This window comes from Pleurodeles waltl, chromosome 1_2 (genome assembly GCF_031143425.1).
Source record: "Pleurodeles waltl isolate 20211129_DDA chromosome 1_2, aPleWal1.hap1.20221129, whole genome shotgun sequence".
In the NCBI taxonomy this organism is placed as follows: Eukaryota; Metazoa; Chordata; class Amphibia; order Caudata; family Salamandridae; genus Pleurodeles; species Pleurodeles waltl.
In genome coordinates this window covers 716476513-716496949 of record NC_090437.1, presented here as the reverse complement: position 1 = coordinate 716496949, position 20437 = coordinate 716476513, and the positions used below count along the sequence as shown (strand labels likewise).

The following is a 20437-nucleotide window of genomic DNA, read 5'->3' as shown; positions in this document are numbered from 1 at the left end:
AAGTTGTATTTTTGAGGATTAATTTTATTATTGAACAACAACCATGTTCTCAATGAACCCAAAAAACTCATTAATATCAAAACTGAATATTTTTGGAAGTAGTTTTAGTTTGTTTTTAGTTTTAGCTATGTTAGGGGGATATCTGTGTGTGCAGGTGACTATCACTGTGCATAATTATTAGGCAACTTAACAAAAAAATATATATACCCATTTCAATTATTTATCATTACCAGTGAAACCAATATAACATCTCAACATTCACAAATATACATTTCTGACATTCAAAAACAAAACAAAAACAAATCAGTGACCAATATAGCCACCTTTCTTTGCAAGGACACTCAAAAGCCTGCCATCCATGGATTCTGTCAGTGTTTTGATCTGTTCACCATCAACATTGTGTGCAGCAGCAACCACAGCCTCCCAGACACTGTTCAGAGAGGTGTACTGTTTTCCCTCCTTGTAAATCTCACATTTGATGATGGACCACAGGTTCTCAATGGGGTTCAGATCAGGTGAACAAGGAGGCCATGTCATTAGATTTCCTTCTTTTATACCCTTTCTTGCCAGCCACGCTGTGGAGTACTTGGACGCGTGTGATGGAGCATTGTCCTGCATGAAAATCATGTTTTTTCTTGAAGGATGCAGACTTTTTCCTGTACCACTGCTTGAAGAAGGTGTCTTCCAGGAACTGGCAGTAGGACTGGGAGTTGAGCTTGACTCCATCCTCAACCCGAAAAGGCCCCACAAGCTCATCTTTGATGATACCAGCCCAAACCAGTACTCCACCTCCACCTTGCTGGCGTCTGAGTCGGACTGGAGCTCTCTGCCCTTTACCAATCCAGCCACGGGCCCATCCATCTGGCCCATCAAGACTCACTCTCATTTCATCAGTCCATAAAACCTTAGAAAAATCAGTCTTGAGATATTTATTGGCCCAGTCTTGACGTTTCAGCTTGTGTGTCTTGTTCAGTGGTGGTCGTCTTTCAGCCTTTCTTACCTTGGCCATGTCTCTGAGTATTGCACACCTTGTGCTTTTGGGCACTCCAGTGATGTTGCAGCTCTGAAATATGGCCAAACTGGTGGCAAGTGGCATCGTGGCAGCTGCACGCTTGACTTTTCTCAGTTCATGGGCAGTTATTTTGCGCCTTGGTTTTTCCACACGCTTCTTGCGACCCTGTTGACTATTTTGAATGAAACGCTTGATTGTTCGATGATCACGCTTCAGAAGCTTTGCAATTTTAAGAGTGCTGCATCCCTCTGCAAGATATCTCATTATTTTTGACTTTTCGGAGCCTGTCAAGTCCTTCTTTTGACCCATTTTGCCAAAGGAAAGGAAGTTGCCTAATAATTATGCACACCTGATATAGGGTGTTGATGTCATTAGACCACACCCCTTCTCATTACAGAGATGCACATCACCTAATATGCTTAATTGGTAGTAGGCTTTCGAGCCTATACAGCTTGGAGTAAGACAACATGCATAAAGAGGATGATGTGGTCAAAATACTCATTTGCCTAATAATTCTGCACTCCCTGTATCTTCCAACGAGGGAGTGTCACTCATTATGTATACTGTTCGGGTGTCTGGAAGGGGTCCGAAACTAATAAGATCCCACTTCTGACACCACTGTGACAGACCGAACAGTATAAATACAATGGAGAGGTGGTGATAGTGCTTATTTAAGTGGTTTATTAAGAATGAAAATGGTGAGGTACACAGAATGTCTATTTTAAGGTGATGTTGATGTCTCTCTCAATTATGTCCTTGGGCGTTTAGTCCAGGTTTTGTTTAATGTCCTCTGTTTCTTTGTTTTTCTTTCAGATGAAGTCCTGGTTTGTTCCCTCAGGTGGATCCCGAACAGTACCGGCAACAGAAGGATAGAAAACACTGGGGTAAGTATGGGTTTGGTATAACCAGTTTCTACTCTCTCTCTCTCTCTCTCTCTCTTACTGACTGGGGAAAAGGGTAAACAAAATAAGGATGGGGTGTGTCGGTGAGCAGTTGAGGAATGACTTGACCTGAGTCCACAATTAGTGAGGGGAAGAAGTGTCTCACATGCAGTGGGCCCGGTGATCCCTTTCCTGTCCCTCCTTTCCCCCCCCTTTTATATCCCCTCCCCAGTCCCTTATAGTTTAGTGCCCCTTTCTGGAGTCCAAAAGGACCGTACCTTGCTTAGCCACGACCCTCCAGGGCTGTGGCTGGCGTTATGGCGTTCCTCCGGTCGATCTCCTCTTCCCGGGGTGTCCAGTACGGATTCCTCGTTCTCTCCTGGGTCTCCACGTCCTCCCTTCTTCGCCGGTCCGTTCTTGGAGTAGTCCTCCTCCTTGGGTCTCTCCTCTCTCTGCACGGGTCTGTTTTCCTCGTCCTTCGGCCTCTCCGGTTTTTCCTCCGATCGCGCTTCTTCTCTCCGTTGCTGCGCGTCCCTCTTTTCAACTTCCCTGTGCCGGGAAACCACACTGGTTTCCCTGGCAACGGCTGCGCGGCGGCCTCGGTCTCGTCGCGTTTCCCCGGCAACGGGAAAACGCGGAAATGACGTATCGGAGCCCTCCGATACGTCATTAGAATCACTCGGTGCCGGGAATACCCGGTCACAGGCTGTGTCTAGAATCGTTGTCTGGACTTCCGGTCTAAAAGAGGTACTCTTTAACCATCCATGCATTCGTAAGACTGCAGCTGCAGCAAGCTGCAGGAATCTGACTGATGCTATATCCATAGCGCAATCGATGACTTCGGAGGATGTCCTCTCTCTCCTTCTTGAACACATTTCTTGCTTCTGGTCTTTTTTTTTTTGGAATTAGTTAGAGAAAATCCCCAACATCCAACTATATTTGTCTATCAAAACGTGCCAGGATAGCTAGAGCGTTGACTGCTCTCAATGTAACTGCAGACATTGTGATAAACCTTTTCCCTATGTTATCTAGGCACCTGCCTTCCCTATCAGGGGGTGTCGAAATCTGTGTTGATGGATTTGTTTGTGCAGCGTTGTGCCACTTGAGTAATTACAGATGGGTGAGGCACTAAACAGGCTGGTGCGTCATTAAGGGCCTTGTGCTTTTGGCAATAGTGCAGCCACTGTAGCTGGATTCTGCAAAATTTTTACTCCTTCTTGCCAAATATAGTCAATTATCAGTATTGCCCTTGCTGATTTTCTTTGAGGTTCCTTAAAATCGTACAAGAAGCAGTCCGTCTGCTTCACTGACATAGGGGGATGAAATTTGTCAGCAGCCCTTTCCATGATTGCATGAAACCCGCCAAAATCCTCTAGTTGAGAGTTTACTGGATGCTAGGTTGGTGGAGATGGTGTTGGTAAAAGATATTCATCCCACTCATGGTATGACCTATTGTCCTGGATTTTGCCTTCCTCATGCTCATCACTGGATGAAGAAGGATCTTCTCTAGGAGGAGCAGTAATGCTAGACTCTGGTGACATTCTTGGTGTAACCAGAGGAGGAATATGCACTGGAGTTGTTTGTGGTTAAGGAGGCGGAGAAGATACCTGATCTACATCTGTTTGGCGAGGTGCATTGGGGTATCCGGTTTGATAATCCTTCAACATTTTCCGTAAATCTTGCAGTAACGTTAAATGCACTTGCACTAAGTCTTGAGGCAACTGCGGTTGCACATACGACCTCTAACACTGAGAAGGGAAAGGTCTAGCAGCATATCTTGGCTCTTAATATTGGTCATCATCATCATCCTCCTCATCCAAATCTTGGCATTTTACTCACAGTTTTGAAGTACTATACGCTGTTCAAATGGGCCGCCCTCGTCACCAGAATCATCTATATCCAAAAGATGGCAAGGAGAATACGGAGAGACCTTGACGGGAGAGGTATGCTCTGGTCTAATTATCTTTTTGTCATTTTAATAACTGTCAACAGTGTTGTCAACGATGCCGTCGGTTCTAAAATTGTAAGCAGTGGTAGTCTTGTAACTGGTTCAGTGGTCGACGAGGACATCGTTGACGATGGAGTTGTTGATGGTAAGGATGTCGATGGTGGGGTCATCTACGGTAGGACCATCGCCGGTTGTGTCGTCGATAGTGATGTTGACAAAGGCGGAATCTTTTTTCTTGGATAGTACCGTCAACTGCAGTAATGTCTGCAACGTAGCTGGAATCGTCATCGACAAGGTAATTGTCAACAGGATAGGTGTCAGTGAGAACGTCAACAGTGTCGTTGCTGATGGCTCTATAGTAGAAGTTAGTGTACTTGTTCTAGTCATCGTCGAGGTTGCTGTTGACGGTGCTCCCGTCGACGTGAACTTTACAAGTGGTTTCACTGTTGATGGTTCGGAAGACAGTTTTGAAGAGGTAACAACTTTCTGGCTGGAGTAGAAGGATGGGGTCTACTATGACTGGCCGCAGACTCAGGATGCTCCTCAGAGAATATTTTCCTCTTTGATGGTTTCTTGCGAGGAGCAGCAGAAGAGTCAGAGTCCTCTTCTGAACTTAGTGTTAGAGATGACTGAGAATTTAATAGCCATTATAAGAGTCTGCCTTCTCGATCTTTAAGAGCTTTTGAAGAAAATTTGCAGCAAACCTTACAGTCCGTCACTTTATGGTGAGGATGAAGCCCTCACCATAAAATCCTTATGAGAATCACCAACATGTAGTCTTTTGTTTTTTACTGCATGTAGTACAGGATCGAAATAATCCTCTTCTCTGTGTATCAGGCATCTCCAAACTGAACCTGTAGGTGAAATACCTGAAATATGATGGAAAACTGGGTACAGTCTATGGAGACTCACTCTCACACGACGTGCAGTAGAAAATCTGAGGAATCAGCCTCTCTTGGGAGTATTCTAGGGTGGTGTCGCCTGATTGGTCATACGTCAAGTTTGATCCTTTTTAAAAAGGACATGAATATGTTATTAAAGAGACTGTTCATTGCCATTAGGGCCTATGGTAAAGATATATACTGCTATGTTAATATACCGTGGGACTCCCACTTCGACGATGAGGATGATTCAAACATGTGAATCTATGAAAGATCCAATACTGGAGAATGAGAAATACAATCTGTCTCTTTCCCTGCAGCAAAGGCAAGCTAATTTACAAGAACACATTTTTCAAAACAACTTCCACAAGCATTGTGTGCCGGCTATAAAATAACCCGTCCTAGTAACCAATGAGCCTATGATGCGTTTGTTTCTCACAATGAAAAAAACTGAAAAATAAAGGTACCATCATAATTGAGGAGAAGTAGAAATCACTAAAAAAGGTAACCAAATAAAATGCAGGAATTTTTCAGAGCTAAAGATACATAAGAAAGCTGCCACACGCTGCCTGCATAGCTAAAGGTGGCCAGGCTGCATCACAAACAGAAACAAAAGGAAATAAAAGGTAGCACTCACAAAATAAGACACTTATCTCTCTGTGCCTAAAACAAATCTGCATTCCTCTTTCCTCTAAACACTCTCACTCTGAAGTCAGACGAAGGCAAAGTAAATACCAAGCTCTCTGAAAGAAACAGCTTGACATTTGTCCTCTGTCTTTGAATGCATAGCAAATGTGACCTGATAAGAAACAAGATTTACAAACCTGTTTACAGAAAGGGCATTCTGTGAAGGATAATGTAAATAATGTTTTGGCATGCGAGGGAAGAAGTGAATCTGGAGACCCTTTAACCACCAAATCGGAAGCAAGAAAATGTGAGTTACAAACCACAAAGCCAGTGGCAAGCGATGGGCAGAATGCATTCACAGGGCAACTTTCTGAAACCCTCCAAGATGTCTTTCGCAAACCACACTGGTAGGCTGTGACCTAAAAAGCATTACAGTCCAGTAACTATGTAGTTTTCAAAATAAGTGACCACGTCCATCCTCCAGTAAGGAAAGAATTGTGCAGTCCTTTTCTGCTTTAAGGTTGTAACTGTGTGTAGGAAGCTGGCTTGGTGTGTGGTGGGTACCTAAGGTACTTATACCAGGTCCAGGTATCCCTTATTAATGTAGTGTAGTGTAGGCAATGTCTGGAAGCCAGACTCTCTAGAGGTAGCTGTGGATGATCAGCTATGGCTTATCTAGGAGTCAGGCAAAGCTCATGCAATACCACTGTAAGTGGCTTAAAATCATGAAAATCTAACTAAGGTCCCTCCAGTTCCATCTTGTCTGGATAAAAAAATATAAGGCCACAGAAGATTCCCCTGTTTATCTCATCGGTCATCCTAAGCCTGACTCTGTCATTCCCCAGGCAGCTTGAAGACGTTTAAAAACCCTTCCATTCCCGTCTGTGCTCCATCAGATAAGGAAGGCAGATGTCTGGACAACGTGGACAAGTCAGTGCAGCCAACACTTTTGCAATATTAGGATGTTATGACCGCCACTTGTGTTCAGATGTTAGCAGCTTGCTCGATCTCATCCGAAGCGAAGAAGGTACTGCGTGAGGGCGAGCATACTTCTTCAGAGATTATGGATTGTGCATTCAGCATTGCTTCCAGATATTTCTGCCAACTAGCTGGAGCAGCAGTTCTAAGGCACCAGGGATGGCTAAAGGCCACATCTTTTAGACCAGATGTCCAATCAAAAACCTTGGACGTGACCTACGATGGTGAAATTTTGTTTAGGAAACACATTGATGATGCCTTATTGGCAATAAACACAGACACAGACACGTCCAGGTCTCTCTGCATTTTACAGTTAAAAAAACTGCTCTTTCAAGGCACCAGAGGGAGAGGTTTCTCCACTTATGGATGTAGATATCAAAGACCTCAACAATTTCAAAGCCAGTCTCAATACAGGCCCTTCTACCATCAGGCCTATCGCCTGCCACCCACAGAACAGGCAAACTTCACGCCGGAAGCAAACCCCCCAGGGTCGGGATACAGGTCACAAACATTGAACCGGATTAGGTACTGGCTACATCCACTCCTTCCACCCACGTGGGCGCGAATATCTCAAACTACCTCCGCAACTGGAAGGAAACAACATCAGAGAAATGGATGTTGGATTTAGTGAACTACGGCCATACCTTGGAGTTTGTACAGAGACCACCAACCCATCCTCCGAAAGGAGCGCGCCCACCCCGTTTTCACTTACTGAGAAAAAGAGGCATTGATCACGCTTACCAAAGGTGCAAAAGAGAAGGTTCCCCTTCATCAAAGGGGATTAGGATTTCACCACCATTTTTTCCTGGTGTGAAAGACGACCACAGGAAACGGATTACATTTCTGCACAGACAGTCCATCTGTAGGATTACTCGATCAGTCATCCTTCATATTCTAGACATCATTGGATTTACAGGATGCTTACTTCCACATTTCCATTCACCCCATGCACTGAAAATATCTCTGCTTCACCGTAACCGGTATCCATATTCAATTCAAAGTCCTTCCTTTCAGATTAAAGTCAGCCCCTCGAATTTTCACTAAATGTCTTGCCCTGGTGGCAGTTACACTTTGCAAACAAGGTAATCAGGTATTTCCCTACCTAGACGATTGGCTGCTGAAAGCTTCATCACCGCAACAAGCATCCCAAGTGAGATATAGGCCCTGATTACAACCCTGGCGGTTGGCGGAGAAGTGGCGGTCTTACCGCATGACGGTTACCGCCATGGTCATCTGCCACTTCTCCGAACCGACCGCCAAGGCGGAGACGACCGCTGGGCTGGAGACTTGGGTCTCCAGCCCGACGGCTGTCACAAGACCGCCTGCGGTACCATGACCTGGTTGACCATCATGGATTTCATGGGGTTGGGCACCGCCATGAAATCCATGGCGGTAAGCACTATCAGTGCCAGGGAATCCCTTCCCTGGCACTGATAGGGGTCTCCCCCACCCAGAGTCCTTCCCCGCCACCCGCCACCCCCCAAAGGTGGCAGGACCCCCCTCCCCACCCCTACCCCCAACATCACTACACAGACACACACCCGACATGCATGCAGACACCTCCAACACACGTACCCGCACACACACGAACAAACATGCTAACAGACACACACACAGTCATACACGCACACCCACCCACATTCAGGCATACATGCACACATCCATACAGACATACATACATACAGGCAGACACGCATACATTTCCAAGCACACTACACCCCGCATGCATACACGCACTCACACACCCCCTCTTCATAATCACACGCACACCCCCATGCACGCACACAACACCCCCCCTCCCCTAACGGCCGATCAACTTACCTGGTCCGTTGATCCTCCGGGACGGATTCATGGGGGCTGCTCCGCCACCAGCACCCCGTCAACAGAACACCGCTACCCCGAATCACGTAACGTGATTTGGTGGGGGGTATTCTGTTGACGGGCGGTGGAGGTGGAGCAACCTCCACTTCCCCGACGACCGCCAGTATGGCTGCTGGCAGCTCTCCGTCCGGAAAAGGACGGAGGGCTGCCAGCAGTCATAATTCGCCGAGCGGAAAACCGCCAGCACAGGCGGTGTTCAGCACGGCGGTCCCTCGGCGATCTTGTGAAAAGACCGCTGAGGTTGAAATGACCCCCATAGTGTGCACAGAGTCCTGGGGTTCCCCAGAGGCTTAACAGGGGCTAAAGTAGATAATAATAATGCTCTCTTATGTGATAGTGTGGTCAAGCAGTTAGGCTTATCAGAGGGTAGTGCAAAGCATTTGTTGTACACACACACACTATAGAAGAAGCACACAATCAATGACTTAAATGACTCCAGACCAATGGTTTTTATACAGCAAAAATATATTTTCCTAATTTATTTGTAGAAACACAAGATTTAAGTTGCATGCAAGTACTTCAATAGATTTGTATTTCACATATATATCAATAGTACTTTGTTTGAAATCGATACGTTATACGGTTTTTGAAATATTGGCAATCTGTTTTAAAAGTTGGCAGTGCAATTTTCAGAAACAGTTCCTGGGGAGGAGAAAAGTTAGATTGATTTGCAGGTAAGTACAACACTTACAGTTCTAGTTTCCGGGTTGTAGAAAGTCCACAATTCGGGGTTAAAGTTAACCCCAAACACCCACCACCAGCAACACAGAGCAGGCCGGGTGCAGAGGTCAAAGTTGAGGCAAATTTAACATGGGCTCCTATTTAAGATGGGACTGTGGCCACTTGGTTTCAGATGTGCAGGCAGGTAAGTACCTGCGTCTTTGGAGGGCAGACCTGGGGGTTTGGAGGAGCATTGGGGGGGCCTCAATTAGGCACCAAACATACACCCTCAGGGGCACTGGGGTGGCTGTGTGCAGGGTTCAAACAAAGGGTCTGGTCTCCAATGATTCTCTATGAGGGGAACCCGGGGGTCACCCAGATGCTGCATGCGAGGTCCAGAGGGTCGACTCGGGTAAACCAAAGGCTGGACAGGGAGAAGGGTCGTCTGCTGAACATTGCTGCACCGGAGGTCGGGTTCTCTAAGGCCTGGGGGCTACGGGTGCAGTGTGTCTTTAGGCGTCATATCTTCGTCTGGAGCTTCAACAGTCAAGGGGGTCATCGGGATTCCCTCTGCAGGAGTCATCCCGAAGGGGTGGAAAGGTCAACCCAGGGTGGGCACTTGCTCAGAACTGCCTGGGGATCCTCTCTAGTTGGTTGGGCCACCTGGACACGGGCCATGGGCGTCAGGTGCAGAGTGGTCAGGACTCACGCATTAGGAGTGAGGCTGGGGTCCTTGGTTGTTGTTTCTTCTTGGACAGGGCCGCTGGCCACGGGAGATCTTGGTCCTTTCAGGTGCAGGGCAGTCCTCTGGACCTTGGCAGCTGGTCCTGCTGGATGCGTTGCTGTTTTTGTGCAGGGTCTTTGATGCAGGAGACAGGCCAGAAGGGCTGGGACCAAATCAGTTGTAGTCTTCCTTCTTCGCTGCTGGGGTTTCAGCTATGCAGTCCTTCTTCTTGTCAGGTCGCCGGGAATCAAATGAGCTGGGTTCAGGGAGGCCCTTAAATTCTGGATTTAGGGGCATTTCAGGGGTCAGAGGGCAATGGCTACTGTCCCTGAGGGTGTCTACACCCTCACAGTGCCCACTCCTTTTGGGGTGGGGGGTACAAACCTAATCCTGTCCTCCAAACCAAGATGGACGATTCTGTAGAGACGGGGGTCACCTCAGCTCTGGACACCTTAGGGGTGGTCCTGGCTGGGGTGGTCACGCCTCCTTGTTTTCCCTAATTTTCCCGCCAGACTTGCCGCCAAAAATTGGGCTTTGTCCGGAGGTGGGCAACTCCATTGACTGGAGGGACCTGGGGCACTGTAACCCGAGAGTTGAGCCTCTGAGGCTCACCACAAGGTATTATAGTTCCTGCAGGGGGAGGACTGAAGCACCTCCACCCAGGACAGGCTTTGTTTCTGACCACAGAGTGCACAAAGGCTCTCACCCCATGTGGTCTGAAAGTGGCAGGCTGGCACAGACTGGTCAGTCCTGTACTAGCAGTTTGGCTAACATACAGGGGCATCTCTAAGATGTCTTCTGCGTGCATTTTTCAATAAATCCCACAGTGTGGGTTTATTGTGCTGAGAAGTTTGATACCAAACTTTCCAATATCCAGTGGAGCCATTATGGAGCTGTGGAGTTCGTAATGACAAACTCACAGACCATATTTTCAATATGGCTACACTGTGCTTACAATGTCTAAGAATGTAGGGGCCTATTGCTCATGCAGGTATGCCCTCACCTGTGGTATAGTGCACCCTGCCTTTACGGCTGTAGGGCCTGCAAGAGGGATGACTTACCTATGCATCTGGCTCTACAAATCTCCAAAAGAAAGTCAGTTTCTGTAAGACTATTCAAGTCTCTCCTGTGGATGATTTCCTCTGCGATAAACCTAGTGCTGTTGGCACGACTAAATCTGAGACTGTTACAACTGGAGTTACACAAGCAAAGGATCCAGTTTCAAAGCTCCTTCGAAGACTTGATCAGCATTATCCTAAGGATGGTGGAGACACTAGCATGAGGACCCTCACATAGATCATATCAGTCAAGGCCTTATTTAGGAAGCTGGCCCGGTGTGTGGTGGGAACCTATGGTACTTACACCTTATACCAGGTCCAGATATCCCGTCTTAGTGAAGTGAAGGCAGTGTCTAGAAGCCAGGTTCTCTAGCGGTAGCTGTGGAAAAGCAGCCAAGGCTTATCTAGGAGAAATGCAAAGCTCCTGCAATACCACTGTAGTTACACAGCGCTTACACACATGAAAGAAAACACTCAGTTTTACAAAAATAAAAGTACTTTATTTTTTTTTACAATTTACCACAAAATACTAGACAGGCGACCCACCCTTAGGAGGTAAGTAATACAATGAAGATATAAACACTAACAATCAGAAATAGGCTTAGAAAAGGTTAGAAAATAGTGCAAAAAGTTATAACCAATAGTGACCCTAGGGGGAGCACCAACCATATACTAAAAAAAATGTAATGCAAACAAGGTACCCCCACCTAGGTAAGTAAACTGTGTGGGGGGTAGCTGGGGGTATTAGAAAACCACAAAGGTAAGTAACACAGTACCCCCCAGTGACCAGGAATGGAGGAGAAAAACACTGAATTTTCCCCAAACCACCCAAAAGTAGGAAAAGAACAAAAAGAAGACACCCAGAGAAGACTGCAAGACAACCAGTGGTGGATTCCTGAAGAAAGAAGAGCTGTGGAGAGAGGGGACCAAGTCCAAAAGTCACAGTAGAGTCTAGGAGGAGTAGGAGGTACTACCCACCCAGCTGTGGATGCAGGAGTTGGTAGACTGTGTTGAGGAACAGGGCAGCACTGCAGCCCTGGAGCCTGAGAAGAGTTCCTGGTGGATGCAGATGAAGCCCCATGCTAGAAGAAAGATTGCAGACGTGTTTGGTGCAGGCTTTCCACCAACAAACCTTGGCAAAGGCAAACTCGCAGTTAGTGGAAAAGAGGTGCTGCCGGTGACCAGTGAGGCCCAGGAGGACTCAACCCAGGAGGGGAAGTCAGAGGGAACCTCCAGCATCGACAGAGTTCACATGAGCACATGAGCAGAGGCAGCACACACAGGAGTCCCACAGGATAGGGACACAGGAGTCACAGAAGGAGCCCATGCAGCACTGCAAAAGAAGATCCCGCGCCGTGGGAGAACCACGCAGGAGGCTGTGCTTTGCAGGATGGAGTGCTGGTGGCTGGAGCTACACGTCGCCTGAAGATCCCTTGGAGGAGATGCAAACAAGTCTCGGCAGCTGCATGAGATGCGGAGCACGGGTATTGTCCTGCGTGGGAAGGCAAAAGCTTCCGTCCACCAAAGTTGGACAGCTGGCAGGGAGGACCAACAGGACTACTCTGGACCAACACCCGTGATGCAGGATCCACGCAGCTCAGCAGGAGAGGGGATCCACGCAGCCGGTTGTCGCTTGTTGTAGGTGCCTGTAGTTGCAGGGGAGTGACCCCTTCACACCATGGGAGATTCCTTCTTCTTGTGCAGGCTGAAGCCTTTCAGGGGGCTTTCCATGATACTGATACACCCACAAGAGAGGGAATGGGTCAAAGGGAGCCCACATGCACCACGGAATTTAAGATGTCCAAAAGAATCTTCTGGAAGGGGTGGTTTTTGTGCGTGCTGGGGTCCTAGGCTAGCATCTCAGAAATCCCAGGATTGTTGTGCTACATTTTCCAGATGCTATAGATGGCAGCAAGTATAAAAGAGCACCGTGTTCCTGGAACTCGTTATTGCCAAACGTGATATTGTTAAAACCTGGAACGATACAAAGGCATCTTTGTTAGAGGGATGGAAGAGAGGGTTGGACCACTGCCTTAGTCAGGAATGACCAACATATACATGGCACAGGGCTGCCCTCAGAAGAACACCAAGAAAGTAGAGGGTGGGCACTATGCAGGGAATTTAACTCATACCCTGTAGAAGGGTTGGAGGAGTGACAGGTTAGCTGTCCAGGGGACTGGGTAGTTTGTTGCCCCTGAGGACCTGGACGTTGACGGCCAGATTCCCGGCCGTTGCTTTGAAACTGTGTGAGACTTGGAACCAGACACTGCTGGATCTACAAATGCAGGGGACTGCTGTGCTGCACCAAGCCTACTTGCTTTGTTGTGCTGACTTGCTGCTTGTTGAGTTGCTTGAGGGACTGCCACACTGAAAAACTGTGTGCAGGCCTGCTTCCTGAGTGCTCCCCAGTGCTCTTCATAGAGCGCAGAGAGCCCAGTGTGTAGTAAGTGCTGTTTATTACTCCATGTCTGACCTACACAGCGCAGTTCGAGCACTTTATTTTTGTCCCAAACCTGGAGAGTGGGCACTACTCAGGAAAACGTTTTCAAATAGCACAGGTTGAGTGCTGCTTAGTGTCCTGAACCTGGGAGTAGCACAAGTGGAGAGCTTTATTTTCCCTGCTTGAACCAGAGGTGTGGACTCATAGCAGCAGATTCTGCAGTGAAGCACGTGGTGAGCATTTGGTCTGCCTCCAGACTGAAGTCCAGGTGCTGGTGGTGTGACCAGGCTGTGGAATCGACCCACAGCCCTTCTCTACATGGTTGGGTTTTGCAGATTACCAAGCCCGGCCCATCATCATCCAGACTAGCTCCGCCACCTTGGAACTGCCCGCAAGGGAGGGCCCCGTTCAGTAAGCCCACCGACATTTGTGGGAACAAGCGACTGTTGTGGGTGAGTCAGGCCCGAATGCATTTGGTAGCTGTCCTGCGCTCCCTTCGTGGGAGGCTCTATTTTTACAACAGAGGACTGCAGCTTCCTGTGTCCCGACAGAGGTGGTTTAGTGGTTTTGCGAATGGCCAGGAGAGACCACAGGAGGTCTCCAACGCCGGCATTTCAGCTGCAACTCCTGTGCTTTCTGAAGCGGCACCGTATGTTCACAGACAGCTGCTCTTTGCCATTTCTTGATACTGGGGCTACGTGAGATCTCCGCGCTCTCATCCACAGTGTGTGCATTTCCCCCCATTAGGACATACTTCGGAGGTATCTGCTTGGTGGTGGCCTTACAGGCGAGTCCTCGACGGAGGTCCTCCGATCAGGAACTTGCCGCAGATAGGGAGATTAACTGTGAATGAACGTATTATAGATAGTAGGAGCACAGGTGCTCCTGTGCCTTACATTTTACTTATATGTGCATTAGTTTTGGTTATGCCCATAGGGATTAATGTAACCCTGCTAGTAGAAGGGCAGGTGTTCCTGGATACAAGGTTACCTATGGATATTGATGTCATTTTCTGCTACATTTCCTGCACTACTATTAGAATGGATGTTATTGTAGCCTTGGACAGGATTCCAAGTACCCTCGAAGTAACTGCTTAGTATGCACTGTGTTTACTTATTGGTACTGATGTCCTTTCCTGCTGCATTCCCTGCACTACTGTCATAATATTTGTCATTTTAGCCTTCTATAGAATAACGAAAACTTTCTAAGTAGGTGCACAGTATTTATGAATCATGTCAGTTTGGTCTTGTTTATGTATAATATAGTATATGTTTTCATATAAGCTTGTGTGGAGTCTTTTTTGTTGTGTATTCACTGTCTTTCAGTGTGAGTTTTGCACAAACACTTTACATACCACCTCTGAGGACAAGCCTGCCTGCTCTCCGTAAAGCCACAAGAGGGTGAGCACAGGTTATCTTTGGTGTGTAAGTGACTTGCCCTGACTAAAGCAGTGGGTTCTGACTGGCTTATGTGCATATCCTAGCCAGAAACCCCACTTCTAACAGCCAGTCACAATTCAGTGTTGAGTCTAAAATTATGTAAAATGATTTAAACATAAAATTGGTGCAGTTCTTCTAACAGTTTCTCAACTATTGATTGCATGCCTACACTGCCAAGCTTAGGTTTAGAAACGGAAAGAAGAGTAGTAAAGGCTTAGAAAATATTGGTGAATACCTACAAAATTACAAACGTATCAGCGTTACCCTCTTATGCTTTGCAATTCACGTATTATCCACAGGACAGCATTGCAAATGGTGCACTCCCCTGAATGATATGTCTAACTGGCTGATATGATGATAAGACAAATGATCAGCATGTTTTGCAGACATTTCTGAATAGATAACTACTTTCAAATGAAATTAGTTACTTACCTGTAACTCCAGTTCTCTGGCATTGGTATCTTTCATATATTCACATGCTCGAATCAGTCCCTGTAATCAAGTAGGGAATCCTCAGTAATCTTAAATTGCACTATGCAGTGTTAAAATGGCCATTGGACTCAACAAATATGACTCTCCACTAGCACATCCACTTTATTTAACATAATCTAAACTTGAACCAATGAGGTGGAAGTGGTAGCCTTTATACTCCCCCTAATGGCCAACATAGCTCAGATATCTAAGTACAAACTGTAAATAGAGTATATAATATAAATGACTGGGGAGTAGGGAGGGGCGCTTCTTAATACAAGAAAGATACCAATGCTGGAGAACTGGAGTTAGAGGACAGTAACTCATTTCTTCTCCAGAACTGGATCTTTCATGTATTGACATACTTGAATCAGAATATATAGCTGTACGTAATATAGCCATCATAAGAATGTGAGAAGCATACACATCTTCACTGAAACAGGTTTTGGAGGACTGTCTGTTGCACTGCTAAACTGGCTTCTGTGTTCACATCTGGGCAGTAGTGCGTTGTGAACGTGTGCCTGCTCATCCAGGTAGCTGTATGGCAGATGTCTTGCAAAGGCAGAGCAGCATAGAGTGCTGCAGTCTTCACCATGCTCCTGGTGGAATGTGCCCACAACAAAGCGTAGCATGACTGGAATGACGCAACGCTTTGTTGTGGCAAAAGGTAATTCAGGCTGACAGTGAACGTGTTATTCCCCGTTTGGCTAGGGGTCGGCCTTATCTTGGGTGGATACAAACAGCTGGTTAGAGGAGTGAATGCGTTTTGTCTTGTCTATGTAAAACTTGATGCACCTGTGCACATCAAGCGAGTACAACTACTTTTCTGCTGATGTAGTTGGATCTGGGAAAAAAGGGAGCAGAAAGACAGGCTAATTTAGGTGGAAGGCAGTAGGGACTTTAGCTATACGTCTAGGATTTGGTATTTTGATGACTTTGGCCTTCATTACAACCTCGGCGGTCTTTTCAAAGGACCACTGAGGCTGCAGGAGCCAGAATACCGCCAGTGTTGGTGGTATTTCTGGCTCCCTATTACAACTTTTCCACTGGGCCAGCGGACGGTAACAACGTTACCATCCGCTGGCCCAGCGGAAAAGTCAAATCAACACTGCTGCCGGCTCATAATAGAGCCCGCGGCAATTTCGGGCAGTGAAATGCGTGAAGGGGCTATACCTGGGGGCACCCCAAGTCCCCCTTACCGCCAGCCTTTCCATGGCAGTGTTTTCTGCCGTGGCCAGGCTGGCGGTCAGGGATTATGACAGCCAGGTGGAAGCCTGGAGGTATAGTGGAGGGGCCAGCAGTATGGCCGTGGCTATTGCACCACGGTCATAATAGCTGGCGGAACACCGCCAGCCTGTTGGCAGTGTTACCGCCAGCTTACCGCCGGCCGCCATTGTCATAATGAGGCCCTTTGTCTTTAGTAAAGTGCAGAAAGGGTTCTTTCACAGGGCATACCTCATATCCTCTACTCTCAGTGCCGATGTATATGCAAGGAGAAGCACTGTCTTCAAAGAGATAAACTTTAGGTGCGCTTCGTGGATCAGCTCAAAGGGAGGTATCATCAGTTGCCCAAAAACAGTGTTTCGTTCCCAGAGCAGTAGAGGGTGCTGTACAGGTGGAAATTCTCTAAAGAGATAACATTATCATACTTTGAGACGACAGAGAGGATAAGGCTTCTACTGTATTTCCAAATATTGATACTGCAGCTAGATAGACTCGTACTGAGGAGTATGTGAGACCACTGTTGTCTAGATCTAACAAGTACAGAAGTATACAAAAAGGATGGAATTTTTTGCTTTTGCATCACATAGTTCCCACTTGGGATTCCATGTGTTCGTGGTTGCTGGTGCTCGTGCCTGCGCCATGATGGTTTGGCATTCTGCAGACAGACCCAAGTGACCAAACTTTAAGCCGCCAGTTACCATGATGTTAAGCTTAGCGATTTGGGGTTGTGATGGAGTATCTCTATTGTGCATTGAGAGGAGCCTAGAGTACGTTTTCAGCGTCATAGAAGGAAATGCTGGAAATTGCAGGAGTTTGCTATATTTATACTGATGTGAGAACACTGGTTCAATAAGAACCCCGATACAGTAATCCACATTCACCTTCCTCAGTAATCTGGAGATCACGGGAAATGGAGGAAAGGTGTACGCAAAGACGATGGACCATTTAATCAAAAAGGTGACTCGTGGCAGTCTGCCAGATGTTCCTAATAGATGCCAACTTAATGAAAAATGGCCCAGTCTCATTGCAGTTGCAACTTGTCTTAGACAGGCTGGGATCACGATGCCCTTGCTTGGCAATGCAAAATAATGATGCTGTATTGTTTGTCCTGATGAGGACCGCTTGACCCAACACTCTTGGGAGGAACGACTGTAGGCCCAGTTTTAAAGCCTGAAGCTCCAGGACATTGATAAGAAGCATCCTTTCTGCATCTGACTAGAGGCTTCTGGTCTACAGTTCCTGCATGTGTGCTACCCAGCCATCCATGGACAAATTCGTTCTTAGCACTACTCTGTCTAAGGAAGGATGGAAAAAGATGCCTGCACTGAGGTTTGGTAGAAGTCTCCACTATAATCAGGCTTGCTTCAGATGTCTTTAGCCTTGGAGAGTGCCGGCCCATAAGCAGTCTATTTGTTTCCACTGAATGTCCAGTTCTTGTTGGAAGAGACTCATTCAGAGCCTCCAAAAGGGTATAAGGCCTATGTACAAGGACACCAGGCCCAGCAGATATCTGGTCTGCTTGACAGTAACTGACTACCTGGTTGAGAGGCTCTTTACCATGGTCTGAAGCTTCATCAATGTTTTTGGGGAGGGTAATGCTTTTCCCAACTACCTGTCCAGTATTGCTCCCAAGAACTGAAATTTCATGTGTGGTTTCAAAGAGGATTTATCGCTGTTTAGAGTGTGGGCTAACCTGTGAAAGAAAGTCATGCAGGCAGTCAGAGAATCCTTTGCCTGTTCCCTTAATGGAGCTTTGATGAGTCAGCATTAAAACACCTCATGGAAGAACACACAGGTAAGGCTGTATCCCAGCGGAACGGCATGAGATCACATGAAAGATAATATAGAGTTTGGTGCAAAAATCACAGCAAAGGTCCCGTTGTTTTTACCACTTGTTAGAAATTAATGTGCTAATAAACGTAAGATTATTACAAAAATGTGTGTTACTCAATTACAATGATTAATGTTACACAGATTCTCACCTGGTGGAGGGCCACCAAATTTACGCTGGCCATTTTCCTGAACCATGTTGTAACCAGTAGTTTCCATCAAAGCCAGTAAAGCAGCTTCATTCTGAGTACCAGTTCGACCTTTGCTGACTCCATTTGTTCCATCTGCATTCTCATCATTCATGGTCTTGGTTGTTTCAAGTAAGTGCTAGCAAAATGAAAAAAACATAAAGTGATAACATGTTGTCTTTGATAAACTTTAGTGGATTAAGATACTGTCACAAACGGACAGATATGCTGTCATGCATTATTACAAGTGCATTATATTTTAATCCTCTTGTAATAAGGCAGACTGCATATATGTCTGCCTTATTAAAAGTGCATTGGAATATTGTGAATTTGTAGATATCCATTATGTTTGAAATGGAGTACCCATCTCCCAAACTCATAATCAGGCCCTTAGTGTGTTTCCTTACAATGCTAAGAATACCCACAATTCATTTTACAGTGCTATGGAGGTATGTCCAACCCATGCAGAAGTACTCTTGCCTACCCAAGAGGGACTGAGCACCTAAACTGCATTCTCAGGGAAACTATATTTTTTACAGCACACATGAAAAAGGTTGACTATTCGACTCTCTAGATAGGGTGCTGGTGGCGGGTGTAAATCTATGAACAATGTCAAAGCTGGAGAACAACACTTCAAGGTAACTACCATATTTTACCCAACAATGGATCCTCAAATATTTACACAGTCTTTGACCAGATTACCAAACATTATTATCTACACAATTTCCTGGGAATGAAGATTGCAAGGTCATTCCGTTGTCTGACATGAACTCATAGCATTGCTTAGCCAAATCACACTTTTGCACATATCCTGGGTAGATAGTGATGCCTGCTTAAAGTGTGTACATTCTTCCAAGCTGCCAGTTGAGTATTTCTTGCAGAAAACTCTTAGCAAGTAAAGCCTAAGTATCAGCTTCTGCTCTCACACTGTCCTGTGATTCTCTATGTTACTGGTCATTTATTTCTGATAACATGGGTTTTTTAAATCTACAGTCCTCTGGAATTAAAGATTATATAGATAAAGCCAGTTCTTCCTGGACATTACCATAGGAAATGAAAAGCTGGCTAATGGGCCTGCTTTCTTGTATGAGAAAAATTATACTCAAGGCTGTATTTGGTTAAAATGTCCTTAGGACTCTGAATGGTGGAGAGGATATGTTCAGGAGACTAAATCCATGAGTGAAATGAGAGTCAATCCCTAATTTGACCTGTTACTTACAAAACCTAAAGAGCATTTGCTCAATCCATTCTGCTTGAATTTTTCTTTCACAAGTCTATGTGAATAACATGAATGCCAAGATGCTACAGTCCAGTAAAGATGTTTTCATCACAGAAGCATAAGGGCCCTAATAAAGACTATATGTGACCTATTCACAAACTGCATTTTGTGATAAGCAAGTAAAATACCACCACAGCAATAATAATCATTTACTATAAAAAGCTATATGTAATCCTATTACCATAGACCTCCACCTCTCCCTGACCTATCTTTTCTGTATCTCACAAGAAGGTATAGGTTTTAGTAGCAAATGTGGGAAGGAAGAGGGGAAGTAGCTGGAAAATAGGGAGTACTCACTACTAAATGGAAGGGGTTTAGGAAACTTTGAGGACATTAGGGAGGGACACACTAATACAAACACACCCACAGCTAAAACCATTACTATTCACAAACTACATTTATACAATTACTACAAATTTAGAGGTGTCAAAATGGGCCGTCTCAAACATACTCCAGCCTAGCTTTGTAGTAAGTCAAGTACCACATTCAGACAATCACTGGTAATGCAACACATTTACTTAAGAAACAATGGAGACAAGCAATTAAATAACATACCTTTTACAACTACAAGGGACGGCACTGGGCGCCTGCTTCGCCCCAGCTATGCAAATTTGGTCATGGGCTGGTAGGAGGAACAGGTGCTGTGGGCCACTGAACTTGAATGCCTAATTGACAAAGTAGTTACGTGGCTGAGATATATTATGTTTTCTTGCATTTGGAAAATACAGGAACAGGAGTTAAAGCAATTTGTAATTACTCTGAATTCAAATCAATTAAACTTAACATTCACAATGAATTACAGTACGGAAACTATTGAGTTTCTAGATCTAAAGGTGACAGTTAAAAATCAATCTTTAGAGACAGAACTATTTAAGAATAGGACATCAGACAATTATATTTTACATGCTGGAAGTAG

General features: G+C 45.9%; 1 protein-coding gene across 1 annotated transcript in view; it reads right to left on the bottom strand.

The window, feature by feature from the left end:
* Positions 1-20187, bottom strand: part of RBM46 (RNA binding motif protein 46) — a 270633-nt gene extending 250446 nt beyond the window's left edge. Inside the window, exons 1-2 of the mRNA XM_069243032.1 lie at positions 20077-20187; positions 18207-18381 (exon numbers count right to left, since the gene is read on the bottom strand). Of these exons, the coding sequence (XP_069099133.1) occupies positions 18207-18357 (151 nt within the window). The 5' untranslated portion in view covers positions 18358-18381; positions 20077-20187. The remainder of the gene's footprint in view (positions 1-18206; positions 18382-20076) is intronic.
* Positions 20188-20437: the final 250 nt, after the last annotated feature.